Source organism: Aquila chrysaetos, chromosome 17, assembly GCF_900496995.4.
Source record: "Aquila chrysaetos chrysaetos chromosome 17, bAquChr1.4, whole genome shotgun sequence".
Taxonomy (NCBI): domain Eukaryota; kingdom Metazoa; phylum Chordata; class Aves; order Accipitriformes; family Accipitridae; genus Aquila; species Aquila chrysaetos.
In genome coordinates, this window is record NC_044020.1 from 11,106,456 (window position 1) to 11,122,219 (window position 15,764).

At 42.6% G+C, this 15,764-nt stretch overlaps 1 protein-coding gene across 6 annotated transcripts in view; it reads right to left on the minus strand.

Annotated features, from left to right (window-relative positions):
• The window catches only part of BICD1 (BICD cargo adaptor 1), a 184,471-nt gene that overhangs the window by 35,751 nt on the left and 132,956 nt on the right, over positions 1 to 15,764 (minus strand). For all 6 annotated transcript variants that reach the window (XM_030040983.2, XM_030040986.2, XM_030040985.2 and 3 more), the window contains exons 4-5: positions 15,170 to 15,607; positions 7,396 to 8,490 (exon numbers count right to left, since the gene is read on the minus strand). In XM_030040983.2, coding sequence (XP_029896843.1) covers positions 7,396 to 8,490; positions 15,170 to 15,607 — 1,533 coding nt within the window. The remainder of the gene's footprint in view (positions 1 to 7,395; positions 8,491 to 15,169; positions 15,608 to 15,764) is intronic.

Consider the following 15,764-nt stretch of genomic DNA (forward strand, 5'->3'; position numbering starts at 1 on the left):
GCTTTCCTTGGGCAAGGTGACTGCCAGGACCTGACAGCTTACTTCTACGTCTGAACACTGGCCATGCCTACTGTTGTGCAAACCAGCATTATTTCGGCAGTTTTAACCACTACAAGAAAAGAACAAAAAAAGTGTAAATTACAATTTTCACCTAACAGGAAAGCAAGGCTTTGTAGTCATCCTATTCCCTTCATTTTTTCTGCTCCTTCCTTTCTTTTTTCAATTTCATCCATTAAATCTCTTTAATTTACTGCTCTACTGCTTTTAACAGTTACATTTGTCTTATTTTTGCAAGAGTTGAACCTTCTGCTTTACCTATGAAGTTTAGTATCATTTTGAAGTTATTCAAAATACATAGTTTTGCAGAGGCTTTATACCTACTGCTGCTATAAGACATTTAAAGTTATTGCCATTGAATGAGATGAAGAAAAAAATGTTTCCTTTTACATTTACTAAGAGGGAGTTATGGTTGTTTTTTCACTTCATTTAGTGCATAATAAGTTGCAGTATTTCATATAGGCAATCAATTTCCCGTGTTGATCTTGTGGGTTTTCGAGCCATCACCAGGGGAGAGAAGTGTAGAAGAACATTAGTTTAAAGCAACCAGTAAGGGGACGTGATAAAAGACGGTGATAACCAAACAGTTGGAAACCTATTTTAAACTCAGTTTTCTGAAACTCAATACATTTCACACTAACAATGTCTCATAACAAAAGGACATATTAGCATCTCCTACTAAAATACAACTTTATTCATTTGTGTCTGGGGAAATAGCACAGTTAGAAATGGCAGCATTAAAATAATTCAATTTTTTTTTAATTGTACACTCACCAATGTTTTCTCTACTTTCACACTAATTTACATTGAGAGAAAAGATTTTTAAAAATCACTAGTAACTACCTGTCATTTTAAATAGATGGGGTTTTCCATGCCAAATTTGAAATCATCAGCAATACACGTTAAAAAAAATCAATCACTTAGGGGTATATCCAAATGAATGCAGCTTTTCTCAACATAGGATGGTAGACACCATCCTACACCTTCGCAGGATAAAGCAGAAATTGTCAGCTTGCTTTCTGCTTTCAGCCATAAGCAAAAATGTATATGGAGAAGGATTAACCATGTTTAATAAAACTACTTTTTTTGAAGGGAAATCTAGGAAATAGTGCATCAAAGGACAAATTCCTATTTAAAATAAATCTGATTTAATCATATCTGTAAGAATTTTCAGGTCACTAATGAGGCAGAAGTGATTTATGTGAGCACAGGTAGACTCTATAGCTCAAATTGAGTTCTGCTTTGCCTCTAAGGCAGGAATTCAGATGTCTTTGCTTTGTAAGAGAAATACAGCCCCACGTTCCTTAACCTATCATACCTCATCTTTGAATACAGAATTCATGCAAAGATTTTCCTTTGTTTAGGAATGAAAATGAGTTAAAGATATGTGCCACCTAATGCTAGACTTTAAAAAAAAAAAATAGTTAGATTGTTTCAGCAGTGGGATTATATATTCCATGTAAACCCAATAATTCACACATCACTGAAACTGTGCACAATGATCAGACAGATCATTGTGATCCCTACGGTTTAGTCTGGATGTCAGAGTAAGTTAAATGGACATGTAACACTGCAGGATGAAAAATAACTTAGAAATATAATTTACTTGGTGAATAAAGGTAACAGAGGAAGGACTGTGTGAAATCTTCAAACCTTTTTTTTCTTCCCATTACAGTTTTCCATAAAACAACATATAGAAAATGAAGCATAAACTGCAAAACCTATTGGAAGTGCCTGGTGGCTCCCCACGCACCAGACAAGCTTTTGAACACACCCCTCTGCAGGCTGTCGAGGGTCTCCCTTCTGAAACTCTCCTAAGTGAAGAAAGGATGGGTACAAGTGCTCTACTAGAGAAGCAAATAAGACTAGCAAAAATGTGGGTTTAATAGGCAAAGGAAAGAAGGGGGAAGCGAGCTGGGGAAGCTTCTGTTGGAAACCTGCAGCCAGGGCCAGCAGAGCAGTGGTGTATCACTTTAGCAGGAGGCACAGCACGCTCAAGAGGTCCGTGTAAGAGCCAGCGGGCACCAGACGGTGCAGATGCTCAGTTTACGTACAGCTCATCAGTTTGGGACCTGGATGCTGACTGAAGCTGATTGCTGTCAGACTCCTCGCCTCAGAGGCGGCCATTTTACAATGCAGCTAAGTCAATCTATATTGGCTAGCTGCCACCAAAAGAATAATTACTCAGCCTTTCCCCATCCCTACCCTTTGCACACCTGACGGTTTTCTTCTGTGCTTACTGTGAGCCAGTTTGGGGAGCCTGAAGAGACAGAAAACTCGCCTGAAGCACCCTGAAGCCAGAATGTGTGATGGGGAGTGGGGCTGAGGGGAGAAGGGGAACTTGGACTTTGTCTCTCAGAGGTACCTCTGTGTCTGGTCACCTCAGCTGTACCGCTAGACTGTGCCAAGAGTAACAGGCACAAAATGAACCAAAGCCATAGCTTCATGTTACTCTTCCTGCAGCACCAGCTCTAGTCTAAATTATTTCTATTTGTTCCCCCTCTCAGCCAGTCTCCAAAATTGTACCCATTGAGCCGTATATGTGTGGTTGTGCCCGAAACCAGTTCTGCAGGATAATCTAGATTTGAATGACCTGGGGAAAACGGTGCATTCGGAGAGCGCTCTGAAGGGAAGCATGGGGCAAATTAAAGTCTGCATCTCCAAGTAGGGGGTGCCAGAAGCAAGCAAATGCCCAGGACCTGGCTTTGACTTCCAACAGCTCTTTCTGAAGCATTTAGTTTTAAGCTGTAGTTAACTACAAAAATGTATCAGAGAACCTTCGCTCCACATAAAAGTGCAACATCTGAGCAACACACATGGAAATAGAGAGCACAAGAAAAAGATGAAAATGCAGAAAAATATGTGACTACTCTTCAGTGAAGTAAATAATGCAGTAAGCCAGGAGAGGGGCTAATTACAGTCCTGACGGGACAAGTCATGCAGAGGAACTGGGTGAACACACTACCCAGCCCCTCAGTGAGCCACCTGGAGACACAGGACTAATTACTCACAGACCACTTAGCATTTGCTGTGCAGAGGACATCACCTGGAGCTGACAGCAAGGCTGGGAGGGAGCAGAGAGCTCCAACACCTGGACTCCTGCAGAGTGTGAAACACTATCTGGGAAGAGCGAGCTGGGGTATGCAGAGCTCAGCCCCCTCATCCTCAAAACCCAGCCACGGAGCCACACAGGCTGAGGTGGGCACATATCCGAGCCCCAGGACCCCAGGCACTGCCAGAACTAACATCCTTTTCATCCCCCTCCTTATCCTTACCAAAGAGATGTTTGCCCAAATCCAGCTGCCTAAAGGTTGCCACCTTAATCCTGAAATCTGTGAACAAACATAATTTTCTCTATATATTCACATTCTAAGACAACTTCATATCCCATTTACTTTACATTAGCAGTGTGAGAAGCAAACCAAGGAAAAAAAATGTTGCTGAAAGAATATTAAGTCCTACAGTGGTAAGTACTTTATTTTTTCACACAGGAAAGCAGAACAGTAGCCTGTTAGTTTAGTGCAGAAATCATACGTGGTACTGGATCTTTCCATGCACTCACTTTCCCCAGCGGAAATTCTACTGTACTCTGTCTATATAGGGCATTTGTTTATAGATAAGGTACTGTATGTCTGCGGTTATCAAGTTATTTTTTGTGAAAGACTTTTATGGGTATCTCAGTTATGGGAGCTGGAGACACCATAGTTACTGCCGATACAGATGGGAAGGTCTTGCTGACTCAACTCCTTCCCATCGAACTATTTACCTATGAGAACAACTGATCATTTTTCAGTCAGAACTTCAGGATATTAAATTCCCCTCATAGGCAGCTTTGCTTTCTGAATGTTATTAGAAATCAAAATCCAAACCATTATTGAACTGGTCCTAAAAGTTGTCGTATCATTAATTTGATATTACTTTACAATTTATGTTACTTGTTAATGCTAATGTTACTTGGGTTTGCTCCACAAAACTGGTGCTGACACAGTAATTATGCCTACAAACAAATGGATACATAAATCAAGGCAAGGTAAGCAAGCAAGCTAGGAAGATATATGTGCCTTGCTATCTTGAGCAATTGATTTAATAATTCATTTTCCCAGGCTTAGGTTTGCACTTTCTTAGAGCAAATCTTGCTCTCTTTTTTGTGTTACAGAGTTTTGTGTAGTTTATTTGCAGCTCAGCTTAGCGGGAAAATGCTTATTTGAAAATATTACTAAAGAAAATACAGCTAGAATAAAAAGAAATATCATCACATATTGCCAAGTGCTTTAGACTAGGCAACAGCTTGTCCAGTTCAAACAGAAATTTATTGTATGCTGTTAGAGATTTAAAAGGTGCAACTGCACTGCTGGAGTGCCAGGCCCACGGCAAAGGAGGAGGCAGAAAGAGAGATTCCTTCAGGGCTGTCCTGCAGTCGGGTGAGTCACTGTGAAGAAAAGTGAACACAATTCAAGTCTGGAAGCAGAAACTCCATTTGCTCTTTTTCTCTTCCGATAAGCCATTCGCTCCCGGGTACCTGGATACCAGAGGATGTCAGTGCACGGCGATCCAGTTGTATTGCCAGGAAAACGGCACGATTCTCGTTTTAATCTGATGTTGCAATACTTCTGGTGGTCACTAGATAGCAGCCGTGCTTCCCTGGTTAAGGGTGTGACTTCACCACCGAAACACGGCCCGAAATACCAGACCCGGGGGTCTGCTACTGCTCTTCACCGCCCCCCCCCCCCGGGTCTGGATGGCGAGCTGCCCTAGGAAGGCCAGGTCTTGCCCTTTTTACAGTGCATCTTGTTGCGCTCATCTTGCTTTCCCATATTACTCCAACCAAAAAAGCTTCACCTAAAGCGTCTCCGGAGCGCTAACAAATACAGGTGTGTTGTAATAGTACTGCTACAAAGCACAGCGAGGTGGGATGTGGCCCCTCTGGGGGCTGGGGACAGGCCAGGGCATCCAGCCGCCCGCCAGCTGCAGGAAAAGACCTAGTTTCGTATTAATGCCAGCTTCACTAGGGATCAAGGAAGGGTTTTAAAGAAATCAAAATTCTAGCTCTTGTGGCTCTGGAGCAAATGTGAAAAACTGAACCAGATGTCCTCTGTAGGCTCATCTAAACTCAAACCCACAAGGGAAAAATATCCCCAGCTTATTCCTGCTTAAAAACTTGTTATTTGGGAGGGGAAGAACTCAAGGGGATGAATCTTGACGCCTGTTTTTTGAACATGAGATGTGCTTTGGGTCCTAGGATCCACCCATCACTTGAGGCTGACAGTACCGCTAGCATATAATAAAACTCACCCCCTCCTTCTGTAACTTTAAATTTCTCCTTCCCTTTTATTATTATGTCTTTTAACTTGAAAGTTTGAGGATGTTGATACTTGGTTTGCATTAACTGTATTGCAAGATTCTATACCCAGTTGTACAGTTACCAATACCTATGCTGCCATCCGATAAATAAAAGTTTAGTTAATAGCACCTCCTTACTCAGCAATCTATCTTTCCCATTACAGTGAGCATGCTTTAGGATGATGCTTTATTTCTGACAGCAATAAAAAAGCAAGATGGAGCTAGATTTTCTGGTAGTATCAAAACATAAACGATAGCTCTATGCTAATGGAAAAAAATCTTTAATTTGGAATCTAAACCCATATACCTCAATTACATCTTAATTACATTTTAATTACATGGAAAATCCACATATAATTGCTCAGAGCTATTATTGCTTAGCTAGAAATGGTATTTAATTACTTGAATTAATATTTAACATGTGCTGTATTGGAGAGGGAAAATGCTATAAAAGACTCAATGTATATTGAAATATTGCTGCAATTTAAAAATCCCCAGTACTCTAGACATGCAGTTACAGATCCAACAATCAATTAAACTTGAAACTGTAACTTCAGACTGCTTGACAATTGGGAATTTTAACACTGAAATCCCATCACTGTCATCAGTTAATAGTATCCCAAGCTGTTAACCAGGATTCATGCCCCCATGTGGTGAGCACTGCACTGGTTTTAGATGAGAAAAGTCCCGGGCAATCTGGAATGATGACTGCCGATGCAGCCTCTTGCATTCCAATTTAATTCTGGGCATAAGGAGGTGCACCGAAGTAAATAAAACTATTTGCATGCTTAAATTTAACTTTTTTAAATGTTTGCAGACCTGGAATCTAATGGATACAAAGGGCTTGGGAGGATATACTGTGCAAAAAAATTGACAGGACTCTTGAAAAACAGACCATTACATGGTCCTCTTTGGGCATTTGATATAAAATGCAGTAATTCTCAGCTTATTTACATTGCTGAAACATCAAAAATAAAGTGGTTTGATGATTTTTTTAAGCTGTGAAAATTTTCAAAATAATAATTTGAATTTTTTTATTCTCTTAAAATATAACTTTATAATGAATCCTTCTCAAAAGAAAAAATTGCAGTTACTGTTTCAGTCAGCTTTATCATGTAGTGATGTCCTTTTTCTTAAAAAAAAAAAAAAAAGGAAAACCCTATTTTATTTCTGAAAGGATAAAAAAATGTGACAACAGCAGGAGAAATTATTTCTGACTAAAAAGAAAAATCATTTAAAAAAAATTCCAACCACCTGCAATGAAAATAAGTCAGCATTTCACCTGCTGTCTTATCAAAGAAATGCCCAGCTTCTGTATGGTCCAAAGCCACTGGTCACACTCCTACACCTGTCATTCTCTGCCTGAGGCGTGCTTTCGCTTTTGTGGGGTTTATTTTTAATCCCCTTAAACCTGCTGGGGGGCATTCAAGTTTTGCAGCCTGTGGAGCATTACCAAGAGCCAAGAAGAACACAACGGGTTGTTTACACCATCCGCTCCACTACATCCCACCAGCCGGGCCACCGGCAGCAGCTGAGGTGCCGGCCCAGGTAGCGTCCCCTACGCTTGCCCTCCCCACCGCTCCAGCAGTACCTGCCCTGGCGAGGGGTCAGCACATCCCCGAGAGCCTCTCGGTGCACGCTCCATTTTGGTTTCCGACGTCAGCAATCTTAGCATTTTGCAATAATGCTAGCAACGTGCCCGTGCGTCAGGCTGGGAAGTAGCTGCTCCCACCCTGCCCCTCTGCTTTTCTCTCGCTCCACAGGAAAGGCTCTTCTGCCTGGGCCCTCAGTGAATGGTGGGTGCTGAGAAAAGCAGAGCTGAAGAGCTTAAAGAGGAGGTGGGGAGGGAGGGAAGAAAGGTCTGCCCTCACCGTGATTGAGTGAGAGGCTAAATAACCTGTGAGTAAAATCTCTCCCCCGAAATACTCCTGGGAAAGCTTGTAAGTGACCTGTATAAATAACAGACCTTCCCGACTGACTACTTTATTAGCATCTTACCTGCTTGTTGGCTTTCAGCACTGCTCTCAGGGTTGCTATCTGCTCCCGCTTCGTACTCAGGAGTGATTTCAGTTTCAGTATCTCTTCCATTAAGGCCTCCTTGTCTTTATCGATCATGGGTGCTAGCTCCCGAGCTGCAGCGCGCTGGCGCGACAGCTGCAGCGACCGATCAACAGCCTTCTGCAAGTGCTTGATTTGGTCCCTTATTATAGCATTGAGGTTGTAGATGTTCATCGGCTCTTTGCGGATGTCACTGGTATCGGAGACGGGGGAGGAAGGAGGAGCCGTGATGACGGGAGAAATGGTAGGTGTTTTCGTCGGGCTCTGTTCCTTGCCAGGCTCTGTGGCCTCTTTCGTCACCTGCTCGGTCGGGGTCCTGGCTTCTACGGGTGATGCCACCCCCCTCCTGGCGAGCCGCGGGGAAAGGAGGCCTCGAGGGTCGTCCGGTCCTTTCAGGCTCCCGCTGCGGGTCACTCTGCTTTGCCTGTAATAGTCCAACATGACCCTGTTTGGTGTCTCGTTGTTGCATAGGCAGACGTGATGGTAGAGCTGCGCCAGCTCCTCACTAAACGTCACCAGCTCGTCCTGGGCGGTGTTGAGGGTATTATGGTTTTCATTTGCTATGCTTGTCATCCTTTGCAATTCCTTTTCCATGTGGACCATTTTTTCCTGGCTTTCCTTGGTTGACTTCTCGAGGCTTGTCACCTGCTCGTCGTACGTCTGGATTCTGCTCTCATACTTGGCCTTCTCTTCGGTGTAGTTTTCTACATACTTATTATATTTCTCCTTTAAGGCTTTGATTTCTGCTTTAAGGTCTATCACCTCGGTAACAGCTACTTTGTATTTACATTCTAGGATCTCCAAGCCATTGATGTCTACTTCATAGTCGTGTGCTTCCTCGCCGGGCTCTCGGCCCTTCTCACAGTCAAGCTCAGCTTTCAGCTCCTTGTTGCTCTGCAGCCCCCTCATGGCGTTGACGTGCTCGGTGAGCCTGTGGACTCGCTCGTGTTGCTCGGTCAGGGCTCCCTTGGTGTGCTCCAGCTGCGTCTGAGACTCCTGCAGGTTGGCCAGGAGAATGGCCTTCTCTCTCTCCACCTGCAACAGAGCCAAAGTAAGAAACCCAGGATCTCGTCCTACCCGTGATGGAAACAAAATTCTGCAATCACATTCATCTCTTCCACTCCCCCACTCTCTGTACACAACTCGAGGGCTTCCAATAGATTCTAGCCATATATACCTAAACCATAAAATTAAGTCAGAGAGAGATGTGTGTAACTCTGTATTGGGTTTGTGTGGCGGGGTTTTGTTAGCAGGGGAAGGGCCGCAGGGGTGTCTCCTGTGAGAAGGTGCTGGAAGCTTCCCCGGCTCCAAGCCGGACCCGCCGCTGGCCCAGGCCGAGCCCCTCAGCGACGGCGGTAGCGGCTCCGGGAGAGCAGATTTCAGAAGGGGAACCTGCAGCGGAGAGGGGAGCGGGATGTGAGAGGAACCCCTCTGCAGACACCGAGGCCAGTGAGGAAGGAGGGGAGGAGGTGTGCCGGAGGAGGTTTTGATGCCCCCGCAGCCCGCGGTGAGGCGGCAGGCTGTCCCCCCAGCCCACGGAGGGGAGCGGGGGAGCAGATGCCCACCTGCAGCCCGGGGGGGACCCCACGGTGGAGCAGGGGACAAGTGAGGAGTCCTCCCCCTGAGGAGGAAGGAGCGGCAGAGACAACGTGTGAGGAACTGACCCCAACCGCCATTCCCCGTCCCCCTGCACTGCTGAGGGGAGGTAGAGAAAATCGGGAGTAGAGGGGTGGGGGGAAGGTGTTCTTAAGATTTGGTTTTACTTCTCATTATCCTGTTTTGATTTGATTGGTAACAAATTAAACTGATTTTGTTTTTTCCCCAAGTTGAGTCTGGTTTTTGCCCATGACCGTAAGTGGTGAGTGATCCCTCCCCGTCCTTGTCTCGACCCACGAGTGTTTCTTTATATTTTCTCTTCCCCATTCCACCAGGGAAGAGGAGTGAGCCAGCGGCTATGTGGTGCTTTGCTGCCAGCTAGGCTTAAACCACAACAAACTCTCAGAGGGTTATGAAGTCCCTGCCTCCGTTACAATTTGCAACATCACTAGGTCATGATTGTACGTGTTGCCCGCTGAAGAATTAGTTAGTGCCCAAACACTAAGTGCCTAGTCAGCTAGAGTGATGATATGGGATTTATTACAACATACGTTCCGTGAACATATGAACTGCATCACTGTCAACTATAAGCTATTCCACTGGTACATATATATTTCTCAATGGAGTTTGAATCTACATTTCCCATGAATAGCTCTACTAATCCTTCACAAAATTTATTTATATCTTTGGACTGTTGCAAACTTCATTAAGGCTTGATTACTGAATGCAAATACAGTAAACAAATGTCCATGTACATTTCCACAGATTAGATTAAATAACCCACTGTGTGGGAACGTAATACAGATCAGGACACTAAGCACGTGCAACTCCCAGGACTGCCCATCCCCAGCACTTAACTGTAAGCAAAATCCATCCTTTTAAGGACAAGGCAGGAAAAACAGAATTTGTGGTATAACTAACAAACCACTGGTTCTGACCTAGTAAGTTCCTTTCTTAATATCCACAGAGATATGTGGATGTTGAACAGCAGAAGATGTCATGGAGGACTCCACCAGAAGTTTTACCACACAGCATCTTAAAGCAAGTGAACAAGACACAGTTTGATGCGCTCAGGTATTTGCTACTCATGCTAACACCTCTGAAAGACTCCTATTTCAAGTTTGAAGTGTAATGCTCCAACTTTTTTTCTGTGCCTTTGTCCTGTTCCGAGTTGTCAATTGGGAAGCAGAGGAAGGCACACAGAGATGGGATCCTTCTTGCTTTCATGGCTTTTGCAATAGGACCCTGAGCCTATCAGCTTTACTGCTCTTTCTCTCCCATGGTTTCAGTATCTCAGCCCCATGTTTACACATGCAGTGAAAATGGCATGCTCCACGTTCCCTTTATGAGTGGCTGAATTACTAATTCGAGAATTCAAACCTGTCAGTTGTGAAAAACCCTTTAAAAAAACCTTTCCTTCCCTAACAGTATTCCCCCAGGTAGTATTTGGAAGAGAGTCAGGTCAGCCACCACAAATCTTACTGAAGGAAAAGAAAAGCCTTTTAGAGACCTAGAGGGTATTAATGCCATCTCACAAAATGTTCCAAGCAGTGCTTCAGACTCCTATTTTCTCATAACGAGGCTTTTGAGCAGTGGCTGCTGCTCAGAAGTAGTAAGGCACTAAAGCATGCGATAATCCCCTGGTTTTACTGACAGGCTTTCAAAACACAGGCTCTATTAGAACCTGCAATCAACTGCAGGCAAAAACTGTAAAAATAGAAGCCATGTTAAAAACATCTAAAAAAAAAAAAATCAGCCTAGTTTTTTTGTGTACAGGTGACTGACAGCTTAAGAATTAAAAAACAGGGCCAAACATCATTATTTTATGATCCAGGAAGAGTCTGTCTCCTTACACATAGCTCCATTTTAGGCACTACATAGTCTGGGCAGAAGAGGACAGACGAGTACCATGAGTATATTGGTACCTTTCTCCATTTGATATTGTTCCCCTGTTGCTGCCTCAGTCTGCTGGCCATCGCCCTTACTGCTCATCCCCCGTGCTCTAGTTGAGAAACCACTCTTCTTGAGAAAATCCAAAACAGGGCAACCTTCCCCTTTGCCAAGGGCATCTTCTTAAAAGGTGACCGCTTTCCACACATCTCTCGGTCAGACCTGTCCTGGGGAGCCTCAGAGATCAACCCAGCAGAAGCCTCTTCACTCATTTCCTCTGGTTTTTTTCCATCAAGCAGTGTGCCCCAGGTCTGCTTTCCCCAGAAACTTTCAGATGAACTCTAGTTGTTACCACCTGGTATAGCAGGCTTAAGTGTTAATTACATTACCCTCATCAGATAATAAAGGTATTTATTCCTTCAGACTGGTAAGGTGAGCTACACATTTGCATGAAAAATATGAGTTTTGGTTAACTTAAAGGATCACCTCACCTTATGGTGAGAAGTCATATGGATAATAAAGATCCATACATTACACATAAAAGGCAGTTGTGCTTTTTGAGGTGTATGGCTCCGCTGTGGGTATGTTCACACCAAAGTAGGAAATTAACTGTAGATTGCAGTAGTGTAAAAATAAATACAGGGCTTACCAGCCAGAGAGCCTTTCCTTTGAGGAAACAACTCAGTGTTAAAGCAGCACAGTGTTTCAGTGTCTGCTTACATTAATCAGACAGAATTGATCCTGCCAGATTACTGATCTCAGCCATCATATTCTACCATGAAGGAAAACTATAACAGAGTTAATGGGGATCTTTATGATCATTTCTCTGCTGAACATAAATGGGTTCTGGAAGCAAATACTTCTTACAAATAGAAAGGATTCTTTCCAGAGAAAATATGCAACTTTTAAAACCTATATACCAACTTGGACAGTAGGTAAAATTAAATATGTAGATCTACTAAATTTTACTCATTCTGGTCCAGTAATTATGGATTAAGCTAATCCGCTTCTGTTTAAAGTTATAAATACATGCTCCTACTTCCAATGGAAAAAAACCCCAAAGCTCCAACTCAGCCCTGAGCACACTTTCTGCATATTAATGACTCTGCTGTTTCCAAGTATGATAATTATATTTCTTGTTCTAGACAACACTATACTCTTATTTCCACACAGAGCAAACTTTGGGGAATTGCAGTTATTTTTCAGTCCAGTTGGTGGGGTTTTTTTTGACATTGAAATTAGTAGCTGCAGTAAGGATCTTTATCATCTTAAAACAAAAGCAATTCACAAGTAGCTGTACCTATTTGCAATGCATCCTTCCCTTCAAAGACTTCAGTTTGAGGAGATTTCCTTCCCAATGTGATCTATAGTTTGCAATTATGGAAACCAATTTTACCACTACTATTTATTGCCCCCCCCCCCCCCTTTTTTTTTTATTAACATCAGAATGTCAGTGAACAGTTCCTAGTGGAGACTGGAACAAATTAACAGGAAAATTCAGCTCAAGAACCCTGAATCTCAGCTGTATCATATTTGTCAGAATACCAGGCAGCTGGGGAAGAGTGTCAGAAACTGGGCTGCATGAGTTATTTTTTTCTTCTTTTTTTAAGAGAACTTAATCTAAGTTTTCCAAATATGATGTTGGCCTCAGGAATAAGGAAGGCATCACCATGGAAGGAAGAGAGGAGTCCTAGGCTTTAAAGATGAGATAGAGAATTGTTTCCACTGGAAAACAAACATGAAGGAAGAGCAGAAAGCCTTGAGCTTTTCCAAGAAAATCTCGGAATATGAGAATTTTCAGCAAGACATTTCTTACCTAGTGGATTGAAAAGATGGAACGGGAACAGTTACAATCAAATCTCTCCTAGGGACCAGCACAGATCATGGAGCAGCAGCACTCTAAAGCTGCAGAAGGAATTATATCTGTCATACTAACTGTTTTAGTGAAGGCTTCTTTTTGAGACTGAGAAGTGAAAAAATTTGCCACACACATACAAAATCTGAAGTTTGCTTCTTTCAAAAAAGGAGCCTGCTGTCCTATAGACATAAAAATAGTTCCCAAGAGAGGGTCAGTTCCTTCAGCAACTCTGTCACAGTACAGCCTCTTCAGAGAAAACAAGAGGAACACATACCAAATATTGAGATATGGCTGAATGAACACCACGTGGCAAAGACATTGTAGAGGAGAGAAAAAAAAAAATCCAGTTTTGCTGAAGAATTACCTTTTGTCAGGTTGAACACAATTAAATCTCCCATCTACTATGAGGAAAATTTTGGGGCGAATTTTTCACATTTAATTTGTGTGACCCAAGGTGACCTGATGCAACTCAACAGAGAAGATGATTACTCTATAAAAAGTACACGTCAGCATTTTGCAGTAAGCCTTTTCAGTATCTAAAGAAATCAGGTTTCCACCTAGGTCTAGTCTTTCTTTTTAAACTGCAAACCTTTTAACAGGATTAGAATGCCAAGCAATGGTGGAGACTACTGGTGTGAGGGTGCTGGGGCCCAGCATCGAAAAATGTTGTAACCGAAAAAATGGTCATGTTTATTTTCTAGGGTCCTTCTAGGGTCCTAAGTTTGTAGCTAGTGACTGTCAGAAGGCTGCCTCTTTGTTTAAGAGGTGTAAGATAAAAAAGCTTTTAAGTCAGAGGTGACAAATACAGTTGCAGTATCTTTGAAGTAGAAGCTTGCTGATTCATCAAGGTCAATATTTAATTTAATAAAATCAAGACAAAACATACCCCAAACAATCTTATTTTTTCATTCCCAAGCAGCTTTCACTCAAATTTATATTGCATACATTTCATTGTAAATTATGGTTGAAAATGCTTACGCTGTATTTTAAAACGTGAACATTTCAAAGCATTTCTTCTGAACATGGGTTTTTTTAATTTTTACCATTGTATTTCTGAATAAAATCAAAAGTTGCATATAATAGATATGTGCATATATTATATCCACAAATGTATACATACATACGCATGTGTATTTTTATATACGCACATATACACAAAATACACACACTGTTTACATTTTAATACTGGAAAAGTTTGACAGAATTTTTCACATAAATAAATTCTGAATTTTAGCTTTCTCACTTAAATTATGTATGTCTTGCATCAAAGTTATTTGTGTAAAGCACTACATGTCATCAGTGTTTGCCACATCAGAGCTCAGATCAAAACTTCCCACGGTGAGTTTGGCAATGAAGTAAATAAAACAATTAACTCTTCAACAAATATAGGATAGACCACATAGGGATTTATTGTTCTCTAGCAAGCACTGAAAATTGGGTTTGCTCTACTTCACTTCCATATTGCCTTTTACATTTTAAGCAGTAAAGGATTTACATTTCCTCTCTTTGGAATACTTTTTGGAAGCCTGCAGCTAGAAAACGCTGGATGTTTCCTTGATGGTGCCAAAACCTTTCAAGCTCTTGCGGCAGAGAAGATGCTCAACAGCCTGGGCAGCAGGACCCTTCTTCTGTGTGGCACCGTACCCCTTCTAAGATGATGTCAGCATCGGGGCTGGCAGCTTGAGTTTTTACCTGGCTTGCATCCCAGGCTCCTATTCTGGTTATGCCTGGGCTGGGCTTGGATGAATAGAGAACAAACGCTCGCTGTACGGTCCCCAAGGCACCCCCTGCAGCCTGCGCATCCGCCGGGACTGCCAGCGTGGACAAGGGCACTCTGTGACATCTCACACACCACATGCTCTTCGAGTGCACAGTTACTAAGAGGAGTGCTCCTCTCCTTTTGTTCTCTCTTGATGGTATGCCAAATCTTGTTCAAACTGAATTTAACGGCAAAACCTCCCTCTGACTTGCAAGGGAGCATCATCAAGTCTGTCTGTATTTTAGCGGGCTTTTTTTGCAGATAGTTTTGGTCATATTGAAGAGTACTCTATTCCACTTGCAATTTCAGGGACATTTCCCATTATCAAAGCAGGAAAAAAAGAATCTAACCATCTGCAACAACAGCAACTAGGTCCCTTTCTCTTCTGCACTAAACATCTGCTCAGATCACACTGACTTTTTGCAGACAGATACTCTGTTTGCTAGGGATATTTCTAGGAAAACCTGGATATGAAGAAACACCAAAGCAGAAGTCGGAGCACAGAACGTAGGTGGTCAAGAATTTTACTAGGGGAAATCATTGCAAAAGCTGGCACTAGGGTCCATAGGATGTGTGTCTAAACACTTTAGGACATTAAATTCAGCTCTTACCTGCATGAGTTGCTGCTTCAGTTTCTGTATTTCCGATATGTTGAGCTCACTGAAGAGGTCAGAGACAGGGTGCAGAGATTCTCCTTTCCTACCCGTGGGAGTTCGGTAGTCACCGTTGAGTTTCACAAGAGGCCCGTGGATATGTCCATTCATTTTGTCATCATTGTTGGGCTCGCCCCCGTCCTCTGCAAACTTCAATCCATCTACTGATATATTAATATGGTTATTATACATACTATCATTGAGGTTGATATACTGGGAGAGTTCCTTCCTCAGATTGTTCTTTTGCTCCCTTTCATTTTTTAAAGTTTCCAGGGCTTCCTCCAGCTGATGCTCAGCAATCTCCTTCAGCCGGATGGCATCTTCTAGCTGACTATTAAGCAACACTGTCTCCTCCTCAAATCGTTTAATCTCATGCTTTAAGCCTTCATATTCAACCTGAATTAGACAAGACAAAGAACATTCATAATACTAAAACTTGAGTCATGAAAACCTGCCATTTATCAGCCCTATTGAAATAGGTGTTACAGAAACTATAGTTTGAAATACCAGACATTGCCTGCGGCTGCAGAGAACTGGCTGCACAGAAAACGCA